This window comes from Abramis brama, assembly GCF_963993115.1.
Source record: "Abramis brama genome assembly, chromosome: 15".
In the NCBI taxonomy this organism is placed as follows: Eukaryota; Metazoa; Chordata; class Actinopteri; order Cypriniformes; family Leuciscidae; genus Abramis; species Abramis brama.
Window position 1 is genome coordinate 12,900,745 of NC_139977.1, and position 22,322 is coordinate 12,923,066.

A 22,322-nucleotide genomic window follows, 5' to 3' on the forward strand; every position below is an offset into this window, starting at 1 on the left:
AAATGTCAGCTCGGGGCAAGTTGTCACATATTTTTAATTTTTAAACAATTGACCTCTTTTTTGGCCAACACAACAATTTGAGTTTTTTAAATGTTTACACCATGTTTCATAACACTTTACAATAAGGTCCCAATTAGTTAATGCATTGAATAACATTAAAGGTAGGGTAGGTAATTTCGGAGAGGCTAGCAATAATAGCGAGCTAATTTAGAAAGCATAAGATCCCATCCTTCCTTCAGAGCGTCTCCAAAGCCATGCCTCCTTTAAAACACATGTACAGCAGCGCCTGCAAAGCGTCACGAGAACAAGAGATGGCGTTAAACTACCTTATGTCTCAAAACACATAACATTACAATAATAATGAACATAAACGACTTTAAGAGCTCTTTTGTACCACCTGACTGCTGGAGATTCGTTTCGGCATTGATAGTGTTGACATAGAAACACATAAATCAGAGTCTGAGGACATGAACAGCTCTGTAGAATGTCACGGGTTTTTAGGTGGAATCCCACGGGTTGCCATCTAGTAATTACAGTTATGACATGGCGTGAACGCAGCATAAGCTTGTTGTTTTGGTTCAGGAGGAACTGTAAAAGGCGGTGACTGTCTGTCTACAGCTCTGCATAGCCTTAAGGAACACGCTGGCGTGTGAGCAGGTGCGCAGAGGTATGGAAATACACGTTAACAGGCAGGTAGGACATCGTATCATTGTATTCGGACCTAATGCAATGATTGGACGAACATTTTTTGGTCCTGTGACTTCCACAGAATATGTAGGCCTACATGTTTTAATAGTCAGGCCATATTATTGATTGCTTTTAGGATGTGAAGAGAGTTTCAATCAGTATAACAACAAGTGTTTATAAATCAAATCGCCTACCATACCTTTAACTGACAATGAGCAATTCATTTGTTAAAGTATTTATTCGTCTTTGTTAATGTTAGTTAATAAAAAAAAATGCAACTGTTCATTTTTAGTTCATGTTAACTCAAAAAACAGATACAACTTTAACATAAGTTCTAAGGTTTAACATGAAGTGTTTTGCATTTTTAGCTCCTGTTAACTAATGCTAACTACTAACTAACTAGGCTATAACAAATAGAACCTTATTGTAAGTGTTTCCCATAATTGTTTCAGTTTAGCTTTTCAGAGTATTTTAGATTACACCAGTTTTAATTCTGACAGCAAACATTCTTTCGAGAAATAGAAATTGCTTCGCTGGTTCCACTCCTGATGCAAGTGGTCCAGAAACAAATATTTGGCGAGTAGTTCCAAAGCAAGATCCTTTCACAATTTCTCTCGCATGAACACACTTACACAAACCCTCTCTTCATGAATGATTTAAATGCACGTCTCTGCCCGGTCATGTAGTTTATGATGGCGTTCAGCAGGTGACACTGCTCGGTAACACTATCCTCCGACAGTGTTATTTCTGCAGACCAAAGCAGTTGAAGAAGGTGAGCTAAAGTTAGGAGGGTGGGAGGGGATTTGTCTCTTCAGACACTTGGCAGGAAATAGAATAGAGTTCATGAGTTCAGTGATGCATAATGTAGATTATGAAAGAAAAACTTTTCGAGTCTGTTTTGCAACTGTTTTCCTCTCCTCCCACTTCACTCCACCCCTGAAATGAGCGGGTGTCAGTAAGAGGACTAGTAGAGCTGTACCACTGCTGCTATGCTCAAGTCTTGTCAGGACCTGTATTGCCGGAGAGGAGGGAAGGCCAGGTAAAACTTGACTCGTTTTGTTTACTAGTTTAAGTTTTCTCAGAAATGTCTATTTCTTTTTCTCGTCTTTTCCTTCGTTTCTTCAAAATGGACTCACATCTGTTTTAGTGATGTTGCTACATGCCTCTCAGAGCATTTCTTGTAAAAACAAAAACAGGAACTTCTTTGTCAACAGTCTTCTTTCAGATCGTCACAAGATTACATGATTCTTGGAGTCGTTAAATACGAGCTTAAATACAAAACTTTGTTAGTGTATTTTTTAGATGTGCTGTAATGTTGTGGTCTTGTGAGCTGGGTTGAGTCCACTTTGAAATAGTCAACAAAAGCACAATTATGTTTGTGTTTATGTAAATGCATAAAAAGAATTCAGACTTTGTTTGTTTCACTCCCGTTTTGTCCACTCCTACTTCTCTTCTGAGAATCTAGTTTTAACAAAGTGACGCAGAAGAATGATAACTTACGTTTTAGATAGAATTTGCAGTTCATTACAATGACAGCTAAACTTGTACAAAGAGGAATTATAAATGAGTTTTTAGTTTCCACTAAATTCTAACTGTTAAAATGCAGTGTTACTAGTAGACTAGTGGATGAAATCTGCCAAGTATCAAAGCACATTTGAGTTAAATCAAGAGTTTCCACATTTAACAGAACCTGATTAAAAGTGAAAAGTATTTAACTTTAAAATTAGGTCATGCATTAACTAACATTAACTGAGGAATACATTTGTTACAGTATTTATTAATCTTTGTTAACATTAGTTAATACAAAAACAATGTTAATTGTTAGTTCATGTTAGCTCAGGTCCAGTAAATAACATTAACATAAATGCTTTAAAAGTATTTTTCATTGTTAGTTCATGTTAACTAATAAAGTTACCTAATATGAACAAATGGAACCTTATTATAAAGTGTTTCCTTAACTTTTAAAATGCACTGTTGAAGAGACTCTCAAACTTAGTAAAGAAACCAGTTCAATTACAATTCACACAAGATGTTAATCAGAAACCATTTATTTATTTGAGATGAGAAAGTTTTTAGTAATGAATTGATAATATGCTGCAAAACTTTGTACCCAGAAGGTGGGTAAAAAAAAAAAAGAAGGGATTTTTGTGCTTGGAAATGTAATTGAGTAAATGTGCAAGTACTTAGTTTCAGTAGCACTCAAGTAAAGCGCAAATTCTCCAAATTAATACTTAATGGGATAGTTCACCCAAAAATGAAAATGTTGTCATTATTTACTCACCCTCATGTTGTACCAAACCTGTATGAATTTTTTTCTTCTGCTGAACACAAAAGAAGATATTTTGAAGAAGTTGGGTAACCAAACAGTTGATGGGCCCCATTGACTTCCATAGTATATTTGTTCTTCCATACTATGGAAGTCAATGGGGCCCATCAACTGTTTGGTTACCCACATTCCTCATAAGAAATTCATACAGGTTTGGAACAACTCGAGGGTGAGCAAATGATGACAGAATTTTCATTTTTGGGTGAACTATCGCTTTAAGTATACTAATGGAGCACAATTACTGTACTTTACACCCCTGCTTTTCTGTTCTCTGTTTGCTATGTTTAAGACTTCATGGTGTGTGCTTACGTGTGTGTGTGTGTACACAAGTGTATTTGTGCGTATGTGTTTCCGTGAAAGGGCTGAATATTATTGAATGGAAGGATGGAAGAGCAGATAACCACCAGCTGTGGAACACATGACAGGCATCCTGGCTCAGATGTTGTTGTAAGAGAGGAAAAGCCCCTGGAATTCGCTCTAGTATTTTATTTTATTTTATTCAACTCAGGCCAGTTCTTTCAGGGGTAGCATAGTTGAATCCAAAGGATAATGTGTGATGCAGAATGAATGAGAAATAGACCTTTTAATAAACACGAGTTATAGCATACACATACCAACAGAACATTAAGACATGACAATGAACTGACGCAACAGAGGGCTTAAATACACTGAGGAAGATAATCAACGGAACATGAAACAGGTGTGAACTAATTAGAAACCATGACAGCTAATGAATGACTAGGGCTGTGTTCCAGTCCACTTTTAGACACACACTTGCAAACTTCCCTAAGCACTTCCCCTCGGGGGAATCCCTGCCGCCATTTTGAAGTGCGTTCCACTTCGTGAAGTGGACGAGGGAAGTTTATATGGGCTGCGTTCCAGTCCAAAATTGTCATGCCCTTCACTTGCTAACTTCCCTCCGTCTCGTTCACTTGGATGTACGTCATTGCGAGTGCCCACTACTGGCGGAAACTGCAATGGGCTGAATTGGAACGTCCTAAGCCCTTGATCACTTGGAATCAGCTATAGAGTTGATTTATTATTTACATTTGTTTTCCCTTTAAGAATTTGTTTAATGCAGCATCCAAATGTATGGTGTTTGGGTTGTCTTCAATTAAAAAAAATTGAATTAATATATCATAGAGTTGTTTGTTGTGGTGGTGATTAGACGAGATATGTGGTGACGTCACAATCGTACTGCATTGTGGGACATATAGGTGCCTGAAGTGTACATATGAAGTAGACTCGGTCAAAATCGAGGGAACGGGGGTCTGTCCATCTAAACTTCCCTCATCCACTTCACGAAGTGGAACGCACTTCAAAATGGCGGTGGGGATTCCCCCGAGGGGAAGTGCTTAGGGAAGTTCGCAAGTGCGTGTCTAAAAGTGGACTGGAACGCAGCACAAAATTGTCATGCCCTTCACTCGCTAACTTCCCTCCGTCTCGTTCACTCGGATGTACGTCATTGCTTATGTTGCACGAGTGCCCACTACTGGCGGAAACTGCAAAGGGCTGAATTGGAACGTCCTAAGCCCTTGATCACTTGGAATCAGCTATGGAGTTGATTTATTATTTTAAAAAAATGTCCCTTTAAGAATTTGTTTAATGCAGCATCCAAATGTATATAGGTGTGTTTGGGTTGTTTTAAATAAAAAATATATATAATTAATATATCATAGAGTTGTTTGTTGTGGTGGTAATTAGACGAGATCTGTGGTGATGTCACAATCGTACTGCATTGTGGGACATATAGGTGCCTGAAGTGTACATATGAAGTAGACTCGCTCCCTCTGTCAAAATCGAGGGAACGAGGGTCTGCCCATCTAAACTTCCCTCGTCCACTTCACGAAGTGGAACGCACTTCAAAATGGCGGCAGAGATTCCCCCGACGGGAAGTGCTTAGGGAAGTTTGCAAGTGCTTGTCTAAAAGTGGACTGGAACGCAGCCCCAGACAGACCCTCGTTCCCTCGATTTTGACCGAGGGAGCAAGTCTACTTAATATGTACACTTCAGGCACCTATATTTCCCACAATGCAGTACGATTGTGACGTCACCACAGATCTTGTCTAATCACCACCACAACAAACAACTCTATTATATTAATTATAATTTTTTATTTTATTTAAAACAACCCCCACACACCTATATACATTTGGATGCTGCATTAAACAAATTCTTAAAGGGAAAAAATAATAATAATAATAAATCAACTCCATAGCTGATTCCAAGTGATCAAGGGCTTAGGACGTTCCAATTCAGCCCATTGCAGTTTCCGCCAGTAGTGGGCACTCGTGCAACATAAGCAATGACGTACATCCGAGTGAACGAGACGGAGGGAAGTTAGCGAGTGAAGGGCATGAAAATTTTGGACTGGAACGCAGCCTAGAACTTTAACTAAACTAAACTAAACAAGACAGAGAAACAAACTAAACATGACTATGACACGTTCATACAGAGAAAGATAACTATAACTATATTAGCTTTCACACCAAGGTATGATATTGTTCTGTTTATTATAAGCATGCAGCAGATCTGTTGTCTACCGCTTTAAATGCTCAAGCTCCTTAAAGAAGGATGCTTAAATGAGTCTGACTGGCCGTAAATGCTTTTATCGTTCATCAGCTGGAAAAAAAAAAGTTCTGAAAGAGATTCCAAAGATATCGTTCCTCTGTGCCATTATCGTTGTTGTGGACTCTGCTATTCTTTTATATTTAGAACGATTTTTAAAGCTATCTTTATCGTCATATTATCATCCTTGGTGTGAATGGGCCTTTACTCTAACAATAATTAATCCTAGAATGTATGAACCAAAAAACTTGCACAAATGCATAAAGCAGGTCAAAATGACCTGTTTTGGAATTAATGGTTTTCTTCCACACAAAAAATAAAAAAATAAAAATAGGTGTTGTATTAAAGGTGCTCTAAGTGATGTTGGGTGACGTCACTTCTTGTTGACTTTTAAAGTATTGTCAGACAAAACGGAAGCTAGCTAGACCCTCCCTCCTCCTCATCCGCGCACTAACCCTCCAAACCACACCCCAAATTCATCTTGTCGGTTATTGGCTGGAACAGTTTATGTTTCGTGGTGCGGGTTAGCCCAGTTTGAGACTGAGTTTTTTTATAGTGTGTTCAGGGGTCAGGCAGCTAGCGGATGGTGAGGAGAGGTTTGCTGTATGTGACAAAAAATGTGTGACATCGCTTAGAGCACCTTTAATGAAATAATTAAAATAATTGATGATACAGAAACATGTCTATCTGTCCTTTTTCCTGAGTTTGCACCTCTTCCTTTGTTTGGGCCTTCAGCTGTCCTTTCCTGTGGCCTTTCTCTACTCTACATCTGAAATTACATACTGTCTGAGTGGGTTCTACATTTGATGAATAAATTCATGACTTCTAAGAAATATGCATGTGTATAGTATAATATTATCGAGCATGAATGTGTGAATGTAATCTAAATTTAGGCTACTACATCCATTGCCATGTTACCATTGTCATGTGAGTTGTTTCCCTGCCACTCACGTCTCCTCTCTCTGGCCTCATGGGATAGTGAAGTGTCCATTGGATGTAAACTTCAGAATCTTGTCAGAAATAGTAGGCTAGTTCATCCTGGTACTTTATTTGCCTACTGTTTTATTAAAACGGTACTACTACTCATCTCACATGTTGCTTTTCACCGACTGTACATAGTAGGGAGACATATTTAGACACAAGGTTGGTGTCTGAGACAAATTCTTAGCTCAAAAAATCAAGTCAAATTTTTTTAAGTAATCCATAAAGTTTATAAGTAAAAATGTATCCAAAAATACTGTGTTGGGTCAATTTGACCCCCTTTATGCATTCTTGGAGTAGTGATACAAAAAAAAAAAATGTTTCGCACCCTATGACCAAGAAACATGAAAAGTCATTGATGAGGGGCAGACATTTTTTTTTTTAAAGAATCCATGGAACATCAAATAAATAGATATTTTCATTGATAAAATATTTCAAAAATCACAGCATGCTGGGTCAATTTGACTGCCTTTATGCATTCTAGAGTTAAGAGCATGAAACTCTAGATGGGGCCGTCTGAATAGGTCCTCAACTCATTCTGCTTCGCAATCACATCATTCTCTTTAGGGCAACGCTGATTGGTTCCTGCTGTATCAGTAGCCAATGAGCTCGCTGCTCAACCTTCAAATACTTGGTTAGCATTTGCTATAGCAGTGCAGCGCGCTTTCAGAAACCCTCCACCTTCCCCAGCTCCACCTGTATAGATCTGCCACGGGTAATATTCATGTGCACTATATTGTACAGGAGCAGCATGTCTTACTTGCTCTCAACAGTGTGTTGTGTATGTATTGGCAGTAGCAAGTCCTGTACTTGCTCTGCAGCTGCAGCAATAAACAACAGCAGCAGCAATAACAGCAGCAGCAGATCTATTCCACCAAGACCAAATATATCAACATTGTCATTTCCATTACCATGCCAAACACTTCGAGAGTCGTCATGACAGAACTATGTATATATAATTTTTTGTTATTTCTCTCTTTTTCTCTCTCTTTTTGTTAGGTGTTGTGAATGTAATTCTGTTCTTTCGCACTGGTACTATGAAAGAGATGGACAGTTCTTCTGTAAGAAAGATTACTGTTCACGATTTGGGGAGCAGTGCCACGGCTGCTCAGAGTCTATCACCACCGGTCTCATTATGGTAAGAATGGTATTACATTGATAATGAAATTCATAAACATTAAAAATGTGTGATTAGAGGTGGAACTGATAGTTAAGTAAAAATCCATTTGATGAACAGTATATCGGTACCATATACACTGAAAAGAAATTGCCATAGGATTTACTTTTTGTAAATTTCACAAGTATTTACAAAGAAATGGCAGGTAACACATTGAATTCTGAAGGAGACTAAAATAGTATTTTCTTGTAAAATATTCTCCAATGTTTACAACCACAAAAAAACTATTTTTTACAATGTAGTTTATTAGTATTGGCTGATATTGGATATTTTATGCTCATTTCCTCTATTTTTACATTTAGATTACCTTTGTTGTCATCTAATCATGTTTAATTAAAGTTCATCTTTAAAAAACACTAATAATTGAATAACACTGTTAAACATAAACTTTAACCAAGCATTTTATACTTTACATTATAATGTTGCGAGCCCCTTAAAATGGACTTAAAATAATTCATAATTTTAATGTGAAAATAATTATCAGCTCCTAATGCCTAGAAAGTATGTCATCCCCATGTCTGAGTGCCGCTAAGTATTTACACTAACAAGACATCTGTGAATAATCTGTTTTCCCGAAAGCAATGGAATTTACTAGAACAAACTGGATCACCGGGCGTGAACCCAGTGGATTCAGGAATGCATGCATTCTTTTAGAAGATTACACAATCAAAAGACAATTCACTCACTGAACGGCAACAGTAATTTGATCTCTCATCTTGAGACGATTAGCTTAGAGTTTTTGTGTTTTGTCGCTGTTTCCTTTGACCTGAGGGCAGGCGAGGTGAACCCTCCCACCGGAATCTCACTTCCTTTCATTGTGCTTGCTTCACTTCTGTAGAATGATGTCATCCGCCCTGTCCCACCTCAACACGTCCCTCACTGTTTCAGCTGAGTACAAGAGTACTAGAACACAATAGACTGACTTTGCCTTTTCCTTCCATCTCTGCAGGTGGCTGGAAAGCATAAATACCATCCCGAGTGTTTTCTCTGTGAAAGCTGCGGCATATTCATTGGAGATGGCGATTCTTTCTCCCTAGTGGATTATACCAATTTATACTGGTTGGTTTTTGTCAAATCATTTTATTACACATTGATCTTGTGAGGATTTTTGATGGAAAAGTTCCTCCGTTTTGTCTGGTTTATGACCTATGTCTCTTTTCTTCTCCTCTCTTAGTGGACAGTGTCATTACCAGAAGGTTTCGACGCAGCATTTGTCAGAAAAATGTTCACAGTTTCCTCATACAGTGACATCGATGTCATTTCCTCCCTCTGCAGAAAGTAGGCAAGGTTTATCCTTCACTGTGGAGAAGAATGATGCAGACCATTTGATCACCGTGTCTCAGTGAGTCATTATTTTAGACACAATCACAACTAAAAATATGACTATATTCAATCAATATTGATCGTTTCCTTCCCAAAAAAATTCCCATGTGAGACAGGCTGGACTTGCATAACCTGAGCCCGGAGGTTAAGCCCTTAATCCATGTTGGAGATAGGATTCTTGAGATCAATGGAATCTCTGTCCAGAACATTCCACTCAGTGAGGTCGGTCCAGTGACTGAGATAAGACAATAATACAGATAATCTGCATGACGCATTTCATTTCAGCATTTTTCCTTTTATCTCTTCATTTTTAACAGATAGATCTGGTGATTCATGACACAGAGCACTGGCTACAAATCACGATTGAACATGACCCTAAAAACCTCACAAAACAGGAGGACCTATCTGGCCTGCTGGGAGAAGAACTGGACAAGCCTGGAAAACTAGGTTTATTTTCCCTTCCCAGCAGCAGACGAATAAGCTCTCGATCCACAAATATTCTGTACGAATTATGGTTCTATCAGATTTTTTTTTTTTTACATGTGATACTAAAAGTGTTTTCTAATAAGTTTTTTCCTGCTTTCAGGTAAAAATATCTAAACATCTAAGCAAAATAATTTTTTTGAGAAGCAAAATAGGCTGATTTTCAGATAATGCATCCTGAATTAAGTTTTTTCCCCCAGTGATCATTTTTGTTATTTACATTTTTTTAAAATTACACTTAAAACAAGAAGAAAATTGCCAGTGGAGCACAAATAATGTATTAATTCATGATACATTCTCTGAAAACAACTCTCAATATCTTAAAGGGATAGATACCCAAAAACTAACAAATCAGCCATGATTTACTCGCACTCTTGTCATTCCAAACCCATAAGAGTTTGGTTAATCATCCAAACACATATTAAGATATTTTCAGTGAAACCTGAGAGGTGTCTGTCCATCTATTAAAAGTCCTGTTAACCAAAACTAAGAAGATACAAAAAAGGTCATAAAGATGATGTAAAATAAATTCATATTTCAATTCAAGTCTTTTGAAGAGATACATTCACTTTATGTAATGAACAGTTAAATTTAGGCTTTTATTCACATATAAAAACACATGCATAAAGTACATTAGTCACCATGATTTTGTTCCTGGGTCAACATATTTTATTCATACTGGAACAACATTCCCATCTGAAAATTTTGTCCTAACCATAAAACTAAAACTAAAACCCCTAAAACTAACCCAACCCATAAGTTATCTCTAAAATCAGATGGAAATTATAGGTGAATAACACTGATATAGAAGCACCTAACCCTGATTGTAAGCCTAAACTTTAACTGTAAACTTGTCCCTCAAATCTGATTGGTTGATTGAAAAATCGTTCCAGGTCAGGATCAACAAAGATGTTGATCCAGGAGCATGTTGTGCGTTCACCAAAGCACATCACATATGGTAAACATGGAAGCTCATGCATGCATCAAGCACTAGAAAACCTTATTGGTTCTTGTGCATCACACACACACACACACACACACACACACACACGTTTGAGCTTCTGTGTTTCCCATATGTGATGTATGTGTGTCGCTTATTGTTTGGATGTAAATAAAATCCTGAATGTAACTGTTCATCATATAAAGCTATCATATCTCTTCACAAGACTTGCATTAAACCAATGTTTTTTTAGATCTTCTAAGTTTTGATTACCTGGAATTTAAATGAAAGGACAGAAAACTCAGGTTTCATTCAAATATAAAAATTGGGGTTTGGAATGACATGAGTTTTTGGATTAACTATCCCTTTAAAGTATTTTTGCTTTTCATGTAGGCTATTTGTAAAGGGTGTTTAGAGATTTTTGCTGGATAACAGGACTAAAAATAAGAAAATGTAAATGTTATTTGATTAAAAAATCAGTAAGCTTTTGTAATGCTGTATACAAATACGTCCCTCTGTATTTGCATAAAAAGTTCAGCTATTTTAAATTCCCTGCTTTTAAAAACCCACCATACAGGTTTTGACTGCTATATATTTCCCATAGGAATTCTCCCTATGAAGATCAAAATCCTAGTTTAGTATCAAAACATTTTTTGATTAATATGAAAAGATATGATTAAAAAAGTTCATATTTTTGTCATGCGCTTACTAACATTGTTAATTTCTTTGTCTGGCTCTGCAGGCGCAGCTGCAGCATTGATAAAGCACCATGCTCGCAACGTCACGCCGCACTTCTTTCCCATAGAAGAGACATTAATCGATCAGAGTCTCTGCGTTTTGACGCTTTGGACAAAACACAACGTATTTTCCGACCCTCCGACCTAATATATGGTGAGGTTTTGGGAAAAGGCTGTTTTGGACAAGCCATAAAGGTAAAGCAATGAATCTGGCTGGGCTGACTAATAGTCCAGTCATTTTAAGCCAAAATGGGGGTCAACCTGAACAAATTGCAACAGAAGCAAACTCAACTGATTTTTTTTTACTGTTATGTGTCAACAAGATTCAACAAGACATTTTCACCTGGCTAGACCTAATGTTTAGATCTGTTGTGGTATTTATGCAAATTAGCACATACATAATTAGATTATGCACCGTTTGTCCATGTTAACAAACAATTTAAAAAAACTTGTAATACAATTTTTGTTTGTCTTGATGTAAGTAATCAACTCAGTAATTTTCATGGTGATATCTAAAGGTTAAAATTTTTACCCAATTCAACTAAGAAAAAGAATGAATAGGCCTTGGGTATATTTGGGTCTTTTTCGAAACTTTCCCCTAATGGGATTCTTCGGGACTTTTTTTTTTCTTACTCAGAACATATTGAGGATACAAAATCAGTTGAGTTTGCTTCTGTTGCAATTTGTTCAACCTTTTTTTCATAAAATGACTGGACTATAATACATTTGAGATCACAAACTATTACCAGATTACAAAAAACTGCTTCCTTTGGGTTGTCAGGTGACACATTTGGAAACAGGCGAGGTCATGGTGATTAAGGAACTTCTTCAGTTTGATGATGAGACTCAGAAGACATTCCTGAAAGAGGTTTGTTGTAGTTCTTACTTTCTCAGACAGCTAAGCAGCAAATTGATTGTTTTCTAATAAAAACTTACTTGGCTCCAGGTCAAAGTAATGAGATGCCTGGAACATCCTAATGTCTTAAAATTCATCGGCATTCTCTACAAAGACAAACGGCTGAACCTGATCTCTGAGTATGTGCAAGGAGGAACGCTGAGGGACACCATCCAGAAGATGGTTTGATCTGTTTTTGTCTTTCCTGGATATACTTTCTTTGCATGAAGTCCATATGTTACTTGGCAAAAAGCATTTTCTTGTGGTTCTGAGTGAGTAAACTCATTTATGTGTCATAATTTAGGACTGGGATCACCCTTGGAAACTTAGAGTGAGCTATGCCAAGGACATTGCCGCTGGAATGGTACGTAATGAAGAGCGATGAGTGTTTGGAGAATAGTAGAGATCAAATGTGAAGAAAACATTGAGTTTTAAATGTACAAGCAGTACATTCCTATCCAACAATGCATGAAAAGAAATCTTTCTGTGGCATTACTTCTATCTTGTGCCCTATGCCTTATTTCTTTAATGTAAAGACATGTCTTGACTGGGAATACAAATCTGAAGCTAAAGTTTAGTTAGCATCCAAATATGAAAGCTGTTTTGCCATATCTGTAAGGGTTAATGCCCGACGAGGTGTCCATTGTCAGGTATTAATGGACGACGATGAGGCGTGAACCGTCCGACGCGCAGCGGAGGTCCATTAATACCTGACAATGGACACCTCGAAGGGCATTAACCCGCTTATACCATGGTCACTTGCCAAATAACACATTTTTAAAACATTAGTTTATATTTTAATTAGTTTTACAATCGAAATCTAAAGTTTTTACAAACAATAACTTGGTTTCCCTGGTTACGCCTGACGGTTTATTTAGCAACCGGAGATATTTATAGTCCGCTCAGCTAGTAGAACCCTTCAGTTTACTGCCTGTTGCTATGGTTACTCACAGCTGATGTAGCAGCGCATTTATTTATTAATTTCGAACGGTAAACAGTCAGTTTCACCAGAACTCCTTTACTAGGTGTCCTCTATCACTTTTTAATGGCCACCCTACAGCCAATCAGAATCGAGTATTCACCCAGACCATGGTATAAATACATATAATGTATGTCTATACATTAATTTGTTCTCTCTGTCCAATAAAGGCTTACCTACATTCAATGAATATCATCCATCGGGATCTGAACTCGCACAACTGCTTTGTTCGAAAGGTCAGAGTACATGTCAATACTCATAAACTGGAGCATGTCTTTAAACTAACTGAATTGTGTGACAGTACTAGTTTTCCTCACAGAACCAGACAGTGGTTGTTGCCGACTTTGGTTTGGCCCAGCTTGTGAAGGAAGAGAAGACGTCCTCTCCTGGACTAATGTCCAAATTGAACAAGCTTTGTCGTAAAAAGCGGTATACGGTGGTGGGGAACCCCTACTGGATGGCACCAGAAATGATCCACGGTATGAATCAGCTATCAAAGTAATAAGATCGACAGGGTAGAAATGACTCCATTTAATTGTGACTTTTTTTGTACATACTAAATAGTATTTCTTACCTGCAGGAAAAGTCTACGATGAAAACGTTGACATTTTCTCATTCGGGATTGTGCTTTGTGAGGTAGACTTATATATTTCCCTACTTTTAGTCGTCATTTTGATTTGAAAAATTGGCCTTTAACTGAAAATATATGTATATTTCCCATAACAGATTATCGGAAGAGTATATGCTGATCCGGATTACCTCCCTCGTACGCAGGAGTTTGGATTGAATGTGGATGAATTCCTGGAGCGCTTCTGGTTCAAAGAATGTCCTGAAGCTTTCTTTCCCATTGCAGTTCTGTGTTGTGCCTTGGAGGCTGAAAAACGGTGATTGTCAGTTACTAATCTGCATAACCCTAATACAAACTACATTTTATTTGCTGAAACATGGCATTTTTTTCGTATTCTTTTCTATAGTCCCATTTTTGCCAAATTAGAGGAGTGGCTGGAGAACCTCATTATGCACTTGGAGATGAGACTTCCTCTGATGTCGGAAGTGGATAAGATCCGCCAAGCATTTTGGGAGAACCACAGCCAGCCAAAACAAACTTATGGGATTCCTTCGAAACAAATGGACAACTCAGCGTTAGGCCGAAGCTGAGGCTTGGCATGCTTATATAGCAGACAACAGTATTTTCATTACAGTGACCCCACTTAAATATGAATGCCATTATATGCTTCTCTCAGTGAATTCACTTTTATGAGCCATTTTTTTTGCAATGCCTTTTACTCGTTTTGTCTTAATTTTGAAAAGAATATCTATTGTTTTATGATTTAAAACTTATTTTTGTGAAATGTTTTGCTTGATATGTTTGTGGTATAATAATTAATTAGAATAAATGTCATTTGATATTATGTTTTCTTATGTAATGCAAAGATATTCGTACATTTTAAAGTCCCCCTGTAGTCAATCATCAATCAGTAGATCACCAAAATGACATGTTTATCGGAGATCCATTTGTTGACGATGATTGCAAGGTAGTTTGTGATGTCAGAAACACCAGCAATTTCAAACCGCATTTTTGAGACTGTCTTTGGTTCACTGCAGATTTAAGGAGAAAATACTCAGCAATGGTGCTGACTTATGAGTTTACACATGGTTTGTCTTAAAGCACATTAATAAAACCACCACATAGACTGATAGACATACATAATATTAAAACCTTGATTTTCACCACAGGGGGACTTTAAGTCTCCAAATATTGGGGTCACTGCATACCGGTATGTTTTACAAGCTATTGGTTGTACAATCTGCTGCAATAATTTGATCTCAGACACAAAGGTGCTAGATTGTTTTTTGAGAACAGTATTATAAATTTAAGATAAAAAAAAATATTTTATAAAAATTAGCACAAGGATCTGTTATCTACTTTAATTGTCTTTTTGTTTATGTTTCTAAGTACGATTGTACATCTCATTTTAATTTATAATTTTTTTTTTCATTTATGTAGCTATGCCTAATTGTGTTACACGTGTCAGAAACTGTGAAAGTCCATGACGGAACGAATAAATTTCATGTTTTCATTTGATTTCGTTTGAGTCGACGGTTTAACGGTTCATTTCAGTCAACGAAACAGATGCAAGTAGGATCCTTTACAAGTAGGAAATAATACAATTATTTCATAAATCTACAATTATTTTACACATTTACCACTGTCTGTCGGACATTTTACAGCCGATAAACTATTATGTTGTTTTGAACTGTAACGTTAATTTGTAACGAGTTAAGTTGGTTGACGGGACCCTACGACAATTAACATGGTTTTGCTGCACTAACCATATAGTCCAGTCATTTTAAGCCAAAATTGGGGTCAACCTTGAACAAATTGCAACAGAAGTAAACTCAACTGATTTTGTATCCTCAATATGTTCTGAGTAAGGAAAAAAAAGTCCCGAAGAATCCCATTAGGGGAAAGTTTCGAAAAAGACCCAAATAACGTATAGCAGCTACCCAAGGCCTAAGTTATACATACGCCTATTCATTCTTTTTCTTACGTGAATAGGGTAAAATTTTTAACCTTTAGATATCGCCATGAAAATTACTGAGTTGATTACTTACATCAAGACAAACAAAAATTGTATTACAAGTTTTTTTTAAATTGTTTGTTAACATGGACAAACGGTGCATAATCTAATTACGTATGTGCTAATTTGCATAAATACCACAACAGATCTAACGTAAACACTGGGTATAGCCAGGTGAAAATGTCTTGTTGAATCTTGTTGACACATAACGTTAACAGTAAAATACTTAATGTTAAGGTCTGAATGGAACCCATTGACATGAGCATTAATACATAGAGGCAGGAAGATACTTTAAACCAGCCTTTATTAATTATTATTGCAGAGATGGGGTTTGGGGCTGGGTCCGTGGGACTGTTTCTGGGGATTCACTTTTTATTTTGCCTACCTTTTGTCTTCTGCGTTCTTACCATTGTCTCCTGTTCTCCCCTCGGACTCGTCCCCCAGAAACAGTCCCACGGACCCAGCCCCAAACCCAATCTCTTAAAAATTAATAAAGGCTGGTTTCTAAAGTACTTCTTCCTGCCTCTATGTATTAATGCTCATATACATTATATATATATATATATATATATATATATATATATATATATATATATATATATATATACAATTTTTGTTCATCACAAGCTCATTCCTTTAGGCGAAACGGTATAAATAGTACTGCTAAATAGTACTGCCTTCACATGCTATCGGAAATTTCCTACATCCCACTTCTGAAGTCCTGATTACGAGTTCTTCTCATTACATTTGGACTTGAGAGGGCATATATGTTCAATTATCTTTAACTAGTTAGTCCAAGTGTATGCTGCACACTGGTGGTGGTTGAGAAGAGACCCCCTGATATGATTGTAAAGTGCTCCGGGTGTACAGTAGGCTAGGTTACATATGAAAGCGCTATATAAATGCCTCATTCTATTCATTCATTAAGTAGGAAGCTAGTTTACGATAATTCCGATAGCACGTGAAGGGAGCAAAAGCACAATAGCCTACTTATATCCATGACTATCCTTAAAGAATAATTCATTATAATGAAGTCAATAACAGTTCAACTTTCAATAAAAAACAATGATGCTGATTTAACCGGTGATACTGTTTGGATATCTAAATAAACATCTGGATATCAGGTTGATATACTTCATTACCTTAACTAGTCTTTATAAGAAATTAAAAACAATTTATGTCTCAGAGAGCCCAGATATAGAGCCAGGTACAGTAAAACATGAAGTTTCACGTAGCCTACATTTATTCTCTGACTGATGTATCACTAGGTTTTGATTTAGTCACAAGGTTATTAAATGAACTTGAAGGGGAAATAAGAGGTTAGCTAATTGTAATCACTGCATATTTTAAAACATCTATCATATCACCACAAACATAAAAACAGTAAAGTCTGACAGCGTCTTTAAAATCCACAGTGTCTATTAATCTTCTAGGCGGTTTACAGATTGAGGACATCAACCTTCAAGGTATCAATACATCTGTAAATGTTTATGTTTGTGATTCAAATAAATGTTCTTTAATCTTACAGCAAATTGCTGTTGTTATAGAGAATAAACACTGTATGCTATATAGTAAGTGTTGTCAAGGAAATGATTAATAATCATTAATATTATTATTGTTTCTATATCCCATGCCACATCATCTCACCATGAATATCTGCCTTAGTTGAGGAGGTAGGTCATATAATTGCATTAAAAAGCTTTAAAACGATTTAGGAATAAGTATGTACTCGGTGTGAGCTGTCAATCACCACATTCAATCGATCTGCCTTTCTGCTAGTTTTCCCTAGTGCTGGATGACTCTGGAATGGAGAGTCTCCACATGGATCCTGACACTTCTCTACTTGACTCCACTCAAGCAGAGGATGAAGATAAATGTTTCTTCTCATCCTCATCTCCTCATGAACAAAAGACTCTTCCCATTGATGAGAAATCACCTCTTAGACGCAAGGGCCCCTTTGACCCGTATGACTCCTCAGAGGTATAGTAACACACATGCTGCAGTGGCCAAAGTGTCTTATTTTGATCAAAAATACAGGAAAAAATAAATTGTGAAATAGTATTACACATTTAAAAAAGACGGATGATGTGATATATACCGTACAGATAATTTATTATTGTCCCTCCCAGGAATATGTTGGCGTTGTGACACTGCCGAACCAAGTCCGACAGAAAGCGGTGAAAAAAGGATTTGTGTTCAATCTGATGGTTGTTGGTAAGAAACACAAACTATACTGTTTTTGAAAGAAGTCTCACCAAGGCTGCATTTATTTGATCAAAAATACAGTAAAAAAAAAAAAGTTATATTTTGAGGTATTGTTACAATTTAAAATAACTGTTTTCTACTTTCATTACTCCAGTCTTCAGTGTCACATGATCCTTCAGAAATCATTAAAATATGCTGATTTGCTGTTCAAGAAACATTTATTATTATTATCAATGTTGAAAACAGTTGAAACGTTTGAAATGTTTAAGCAGTAAAAATTATTATTATTTTTTTTAAGTTTAAGTTTAAAATATTAATATAAATGTTTTCGTAACAATGTAAAAGTCTTTACAGTCTTTATGAACTCAATTTTAATCTTAAAATTATTTATTATTTTCATTATTATTGTTTAGGTGAGTCTGGCTTAGGCAAATCCACTCTTGTCAACAGCCTTTTCCTCACAAACCTCTATACGGACAGATGCATGCCTGATGTTTCAGGTACACTTAACATTACTCAACAACAATTGTATTCATTCTACTTATAAAAGCAGTGCTGAATTAATTAAGGACAAGGCATCCAAAACTCATGCAGAGAAGATCTGTTGTGAAATGCATCCATTTCTGTCTCACAGAGAAGATAGCTCGGACAGTGTCAATAACAAAGAGCACCGTAGACATTGTTGAAGAGGGAGTAAATCTAAGGCTCACTGTTATCGACACCCCTGGATTTGGAGATGCCATTAATAATAATGAAAGGTACTTAAGTGTTAAAGTTGCACTCAGTCATTTTTTGTTTATGTTGCACTTGTTGATATTGAATTTACATTTTATCAGGTTAAACTTTTGATTAATAATCACTCAAACCTGTATCTAAACCTCTCACCGTCGGTCGCGCACATCCGCCATGTTTTGTAGTTTTTAAATCTACCGGAAATAGTAGATCATCCACGGACTTTTGATATAGTTTTTTCAACATACTATGCTTTGGGACACACTTATTCTAATCTCACATACTATTTAGGATGGATAGTATGGACATTGGGATGCAGGTCTGTTCTGTGCAAGTGAGAAGAGTAAATGCTCACATTTAGTTCAGAACTACAAAAAGCGTCATGTTCACACAGCGCACACAACGCCTCTGCATTTGAATCACTATTTCTCTCAACATGGGGACAGGAGAGCTGTCAGTCAATACATTGTAAAACAAAGTAACTTGAGTTACTTATTTGAAAAAGTAACTTGGATATTTGTTTGTAAATTTAAAAGTAATGCATTACTTAACTAGTTACTTGAAAAAAAGTAATCTGATTACATAACTCACATAACTTGTAATGCTTTACCCCAACATTGGCTTCTGGCATAAAATTCAGGTCATCATGTGAGCTTTTATTAGGCTATGTGACTGTATTAATTTAAACATAGTTAAGTACTATTAATAATCATAATATTAATAATAAATGTGTTTTTTTTTTTTTAAATGAGGAAGCTATTCTTTAAAGGGGTCATATAATGCCATTTTTGTACAAGCTAATATGATTTGTAAAAGTTTGTAATATACTTTAAAAGGGGCTCTGTGTAGGTTTTTACTTAAACAAATCTTTAAGATAGAGTTTTCATTTGTACATGTATGAGCCAACCATGATGTAATAAAAAGAATGACACCTTGACTGTCCACCACGGTTGTTGCCTCTATCAGCCTGTAGGCTCAATTGTGTGTGGAGGAGTCGGGCCCGAATCAGCGCGAAAATTCACAAAATGTGACGTCATGCGCGTTCTCGTCTACTTGGGCTTACATCCGTACGGCACGGCAGCCATTATTAGTAAGTAGCGGCGCCATTAGCGCTTAGACGCCATTCTGCTCATAGACAGTGCTCCAGCGTATCAACAATGGCCGTGCCGGTCAGGAAAACATATAAGAAGATAAAAAAAAAAACACTGGATGGATTTTTATAATTTTATGATGGTTGTGTACAGGCACTGCCAACACACATTTCAGTACAATCAACTTGTAAAAGTGCATGTACCATTATATGACCCCTTTAAATATTTTGATGTATTTAGACATTGGTTTTGGTTACAGCTGGAAGGCTGCAGTTCATTATGTAGACCAGCAGATGGAGAAGTACCGCAGAGATGAGATCGGGCTGAACCGTAAAAACATAAGGGACAACAGAGTGCACTGCTGTTTGTACTTCATCTCACCTCATGGCCATGGGTAAGACATCTTCTCAACACAGGATTTCAGTAACCATAAACATATAGACTGAAGTCAGTTAACAGATGTCCTTTTGGCTGTCTCAGTCTCAAACCAATAGATGTGAACTTCATGAAGGCCCTGGATCAGAAGGTCAACATTGTGCCTGTGCTGGCTAAAGCAGACAGCCTCACTCCAAAAGAGACATGCAATTTGAAAGCCAAGGTGAGAATTAACATGTACTGAAAATCTGGGAAAGCCTACATGGATGTTTCAAAAAGTGTATCATATAGATATTTTGAGAACATGACTTTCAATGTCAACTACAACCACCAGATCTGCAATCTGTGATGTATTGCATTTGTTTCCATAGATTTTGAAAGAAATTGACCAATACAAAATCAAGATCTTCCAGGTCCCAGATTGTGATCATAATAATGATCCCTTCAGGCAGCAGGAAGTAGAGGTAAAGGTCACAGATTTTGCTTTTTGCTTTTTAAAAAGAAGTTCTTATTATGAAAATAAAAAGAGTAATTATTATGAGAATAACATACTTAAAAAAATTATTGGTTACTTAAAATTAAAACAAGATATATTATAGTTTCAATTTATATTAACTGCAATTTGTTGAACTTTGACCCACTTAAGAATAGGACTTAAGTCCATCTTTATATGTAATAATTACATAATTACTTCTATTGTTTTTGGTGAAATATGGTGAAATGTACTTTTAAACAAGCATTTATAGTAAACTAAAATATACATTAATGTAATTTCTATTGAAACTTGTGTCATGTGTTTAAATATATTTTTAATTACACATTTGTAATAATGAAGTTGCAATTTAATACATTTAAAATATATCTCCATTAAATGTAATATCGAATAATACACAACAGTCCTTTAATGTGTTAGTAAACACACATATATATATATAAGTGTACTTCTTTAAAGTTCAACAAAAGTTTATTAAAACATAATGATTTAAAGTTTTTATTTGACATATAAAGTGCACTTTTTAAAAGTGTGTGTCATGAAAGTGTACTCTCTTTAGTTATTTCATTAATATTATATTATCTGCACAGTTTTAAAAAATATACTTTTAAGATTTGACATTCAATACATAAGAGTACTTTTTCACAAAGGTTTAGCTTGTTGGCTTTTGTTATTTTATATAAACCTTTTGTGACAGCTCTACAATTTTTCCATGTCTTCTCATAGAGAAGTATGCCTTTTGCTGTTATTGGGAGTAATACAGTAGTAGAGAGAGATGGCAGAAGAGTTCGAGCCCGTGCCTATCCATGGGGGATTGCAGAGGGTATGTTCACTCGCACCATCAGATGTTACATTTATACTTGACATACATTTAAGATAACAGGAATAGATCACTCAAAAATGGAAATTATTTCATTGTGTCTGTCGTTATAATGTTGTTTCCAATCTGTATGAAATGTATGGAAGAAACTGTGAAGGATTACGCTGCTCTTTCCCATACAAAGAGGAAGAGACCTCATTTTTTATGTTCAAAATCTTGGAAAATAGCAGAGAGGTTGTATATGGTGGGTATACTGTATTTAACAACATACTATATGTGCTCTTTTCTCTCCAACAGTTGAGAATCCATCTCACAATGATTTTGTGCATCTGAGGAACATGTTGATCCGCACAAACATGCAGGACCTGAAACACACCACTCACTATGTGTTGTATGAGAACTATCGTATAAATTGCCTGTGCAAGAACCCGTGCTTGGTAAATAAAAAAAGAATCAAAAATTGTTTATCCTTTAGCACTGAGAGAATTTCATAAGCTTTTTAGTAATATTAACTTTAAAATTTTAAAATGTATAATTTTTTTTATTTTCATCAATAGGAGAACGTGTAAGGATTTGCCAGCTGGATTACAGAAGAGGACAACATGTGTCTCACGGAAACCCCTAGATGGAATGAATTACTGAGAAAAAAATAGTATATTTAAAAATTAAACTGTTGAATGTTGAAAGGAGGAGTGTAGCAAGTATCCTGCTAATGTACTAGGCCTGACAATTTACCAGCCAGTTACATTCATTTTAAAATGAATATTGTATATTTTCTAACACAAAATAAAAACATAACCATTACTCTGTCGAATGTTTGAGCTCTTTAAATTGCTTTGAGGTGTGTGACATTTTTTGCATATCTAAGGTCAATGAATAGATCTAGGTTAAGGCACACACACACAAAAAACTATGTAACTATAATCTG

At 36.2% G+C, this 22,322-nt stretch overlaps 2 protein-coding genes across 2 annotated transcripts; both read left to right on the forward strand.

The window, feature by feature from the left end:
- Positions 1–1,480: 1,480 nt before the first annotated feature.
- On the forward strand, positions 1,481–15,182 carry limk1b (LIM domain kinase 1b). The gene is made up of 15 exons (XM_084137413.1): positions 1,481–1,726; positions 7,562–7,700; positions 8,689–8,798; positions 8,914–9,081; positions 9,179–9,284; positions 9,380–9,564; positions 11,228–11,417; positions 12,004–12,090; positions 12,169–12,300; positions 12,422–12,481; positions 13,267–13,332; positions 13,416–13,575; positions 13,677–13,732; positions 13,823–13,980; positions 14,071–15,182. Exons 1-15 carry the CDS (start codon positions 1,677–1,679, stop codon positions 14,252–14,254), a joined length of 1,851 nt encoding a protein of 616 aa, XP_083993539.1. The 5' UTR covers positions 1,481–1,676; the 3' UTR covers positions 14,255–15,182.
- A 2,219-nt stretch (positions 15,183–17,401) lies between these two features.
- On the forward strand, positions 17,402–22,065 carry LOC311096987 (septin-4; the record flags this gene model as incomplete). Its single annotated transcript, XM_084136455.1, has 11 exons — positions 17,402–17,410; positions 17,458–17,658; positions 17,808–17,892; positions 18,297–18,383; positions 18,518–18,641; positions 19,966–20,100; positions 20,187–20,304; positions 20,453–20,551; positions 21,301–21,397; positions 21,692–21,831; positions 21,952–22,065. The coding sequence occupies 11 exons, from the start codon at positions 17,402–17,404 to the stop codon at positions 21,961–21,963; spliced, it is 1,107 nt and encodes a 368-aa protein (XP_083992581.1). The 3' UTR covers positions 21,964–22,065.
- Positions 22,066–22,322: the final 257 nt, after the last annotated feature.

Excerpts from the sequence above, each read along its gene's own strand:
- limk1b (XM_084137413.1), top strand. The coding sequence starts at position 1,677 with ATGCTCAAGTCTTGTCAGGACCTGTATTGCCGGAGAGGAGGGAAGGCC. Across the intron at positions 12,301-12,421 it reads GGGACACCATCCAGAAGATG|GACTGGGATCACCCTTGGAA; the intron begins GTTTGATCTGTT and ends GTCATAATTTAG. Across the intron at positions 13,733-13,822 it reads TCGGGATTGTGCTTTGTGAG|ATTATCGGAAGAGTATATGC; the intron begins GTAGACTTATAT and ends TTCCCATAACAG.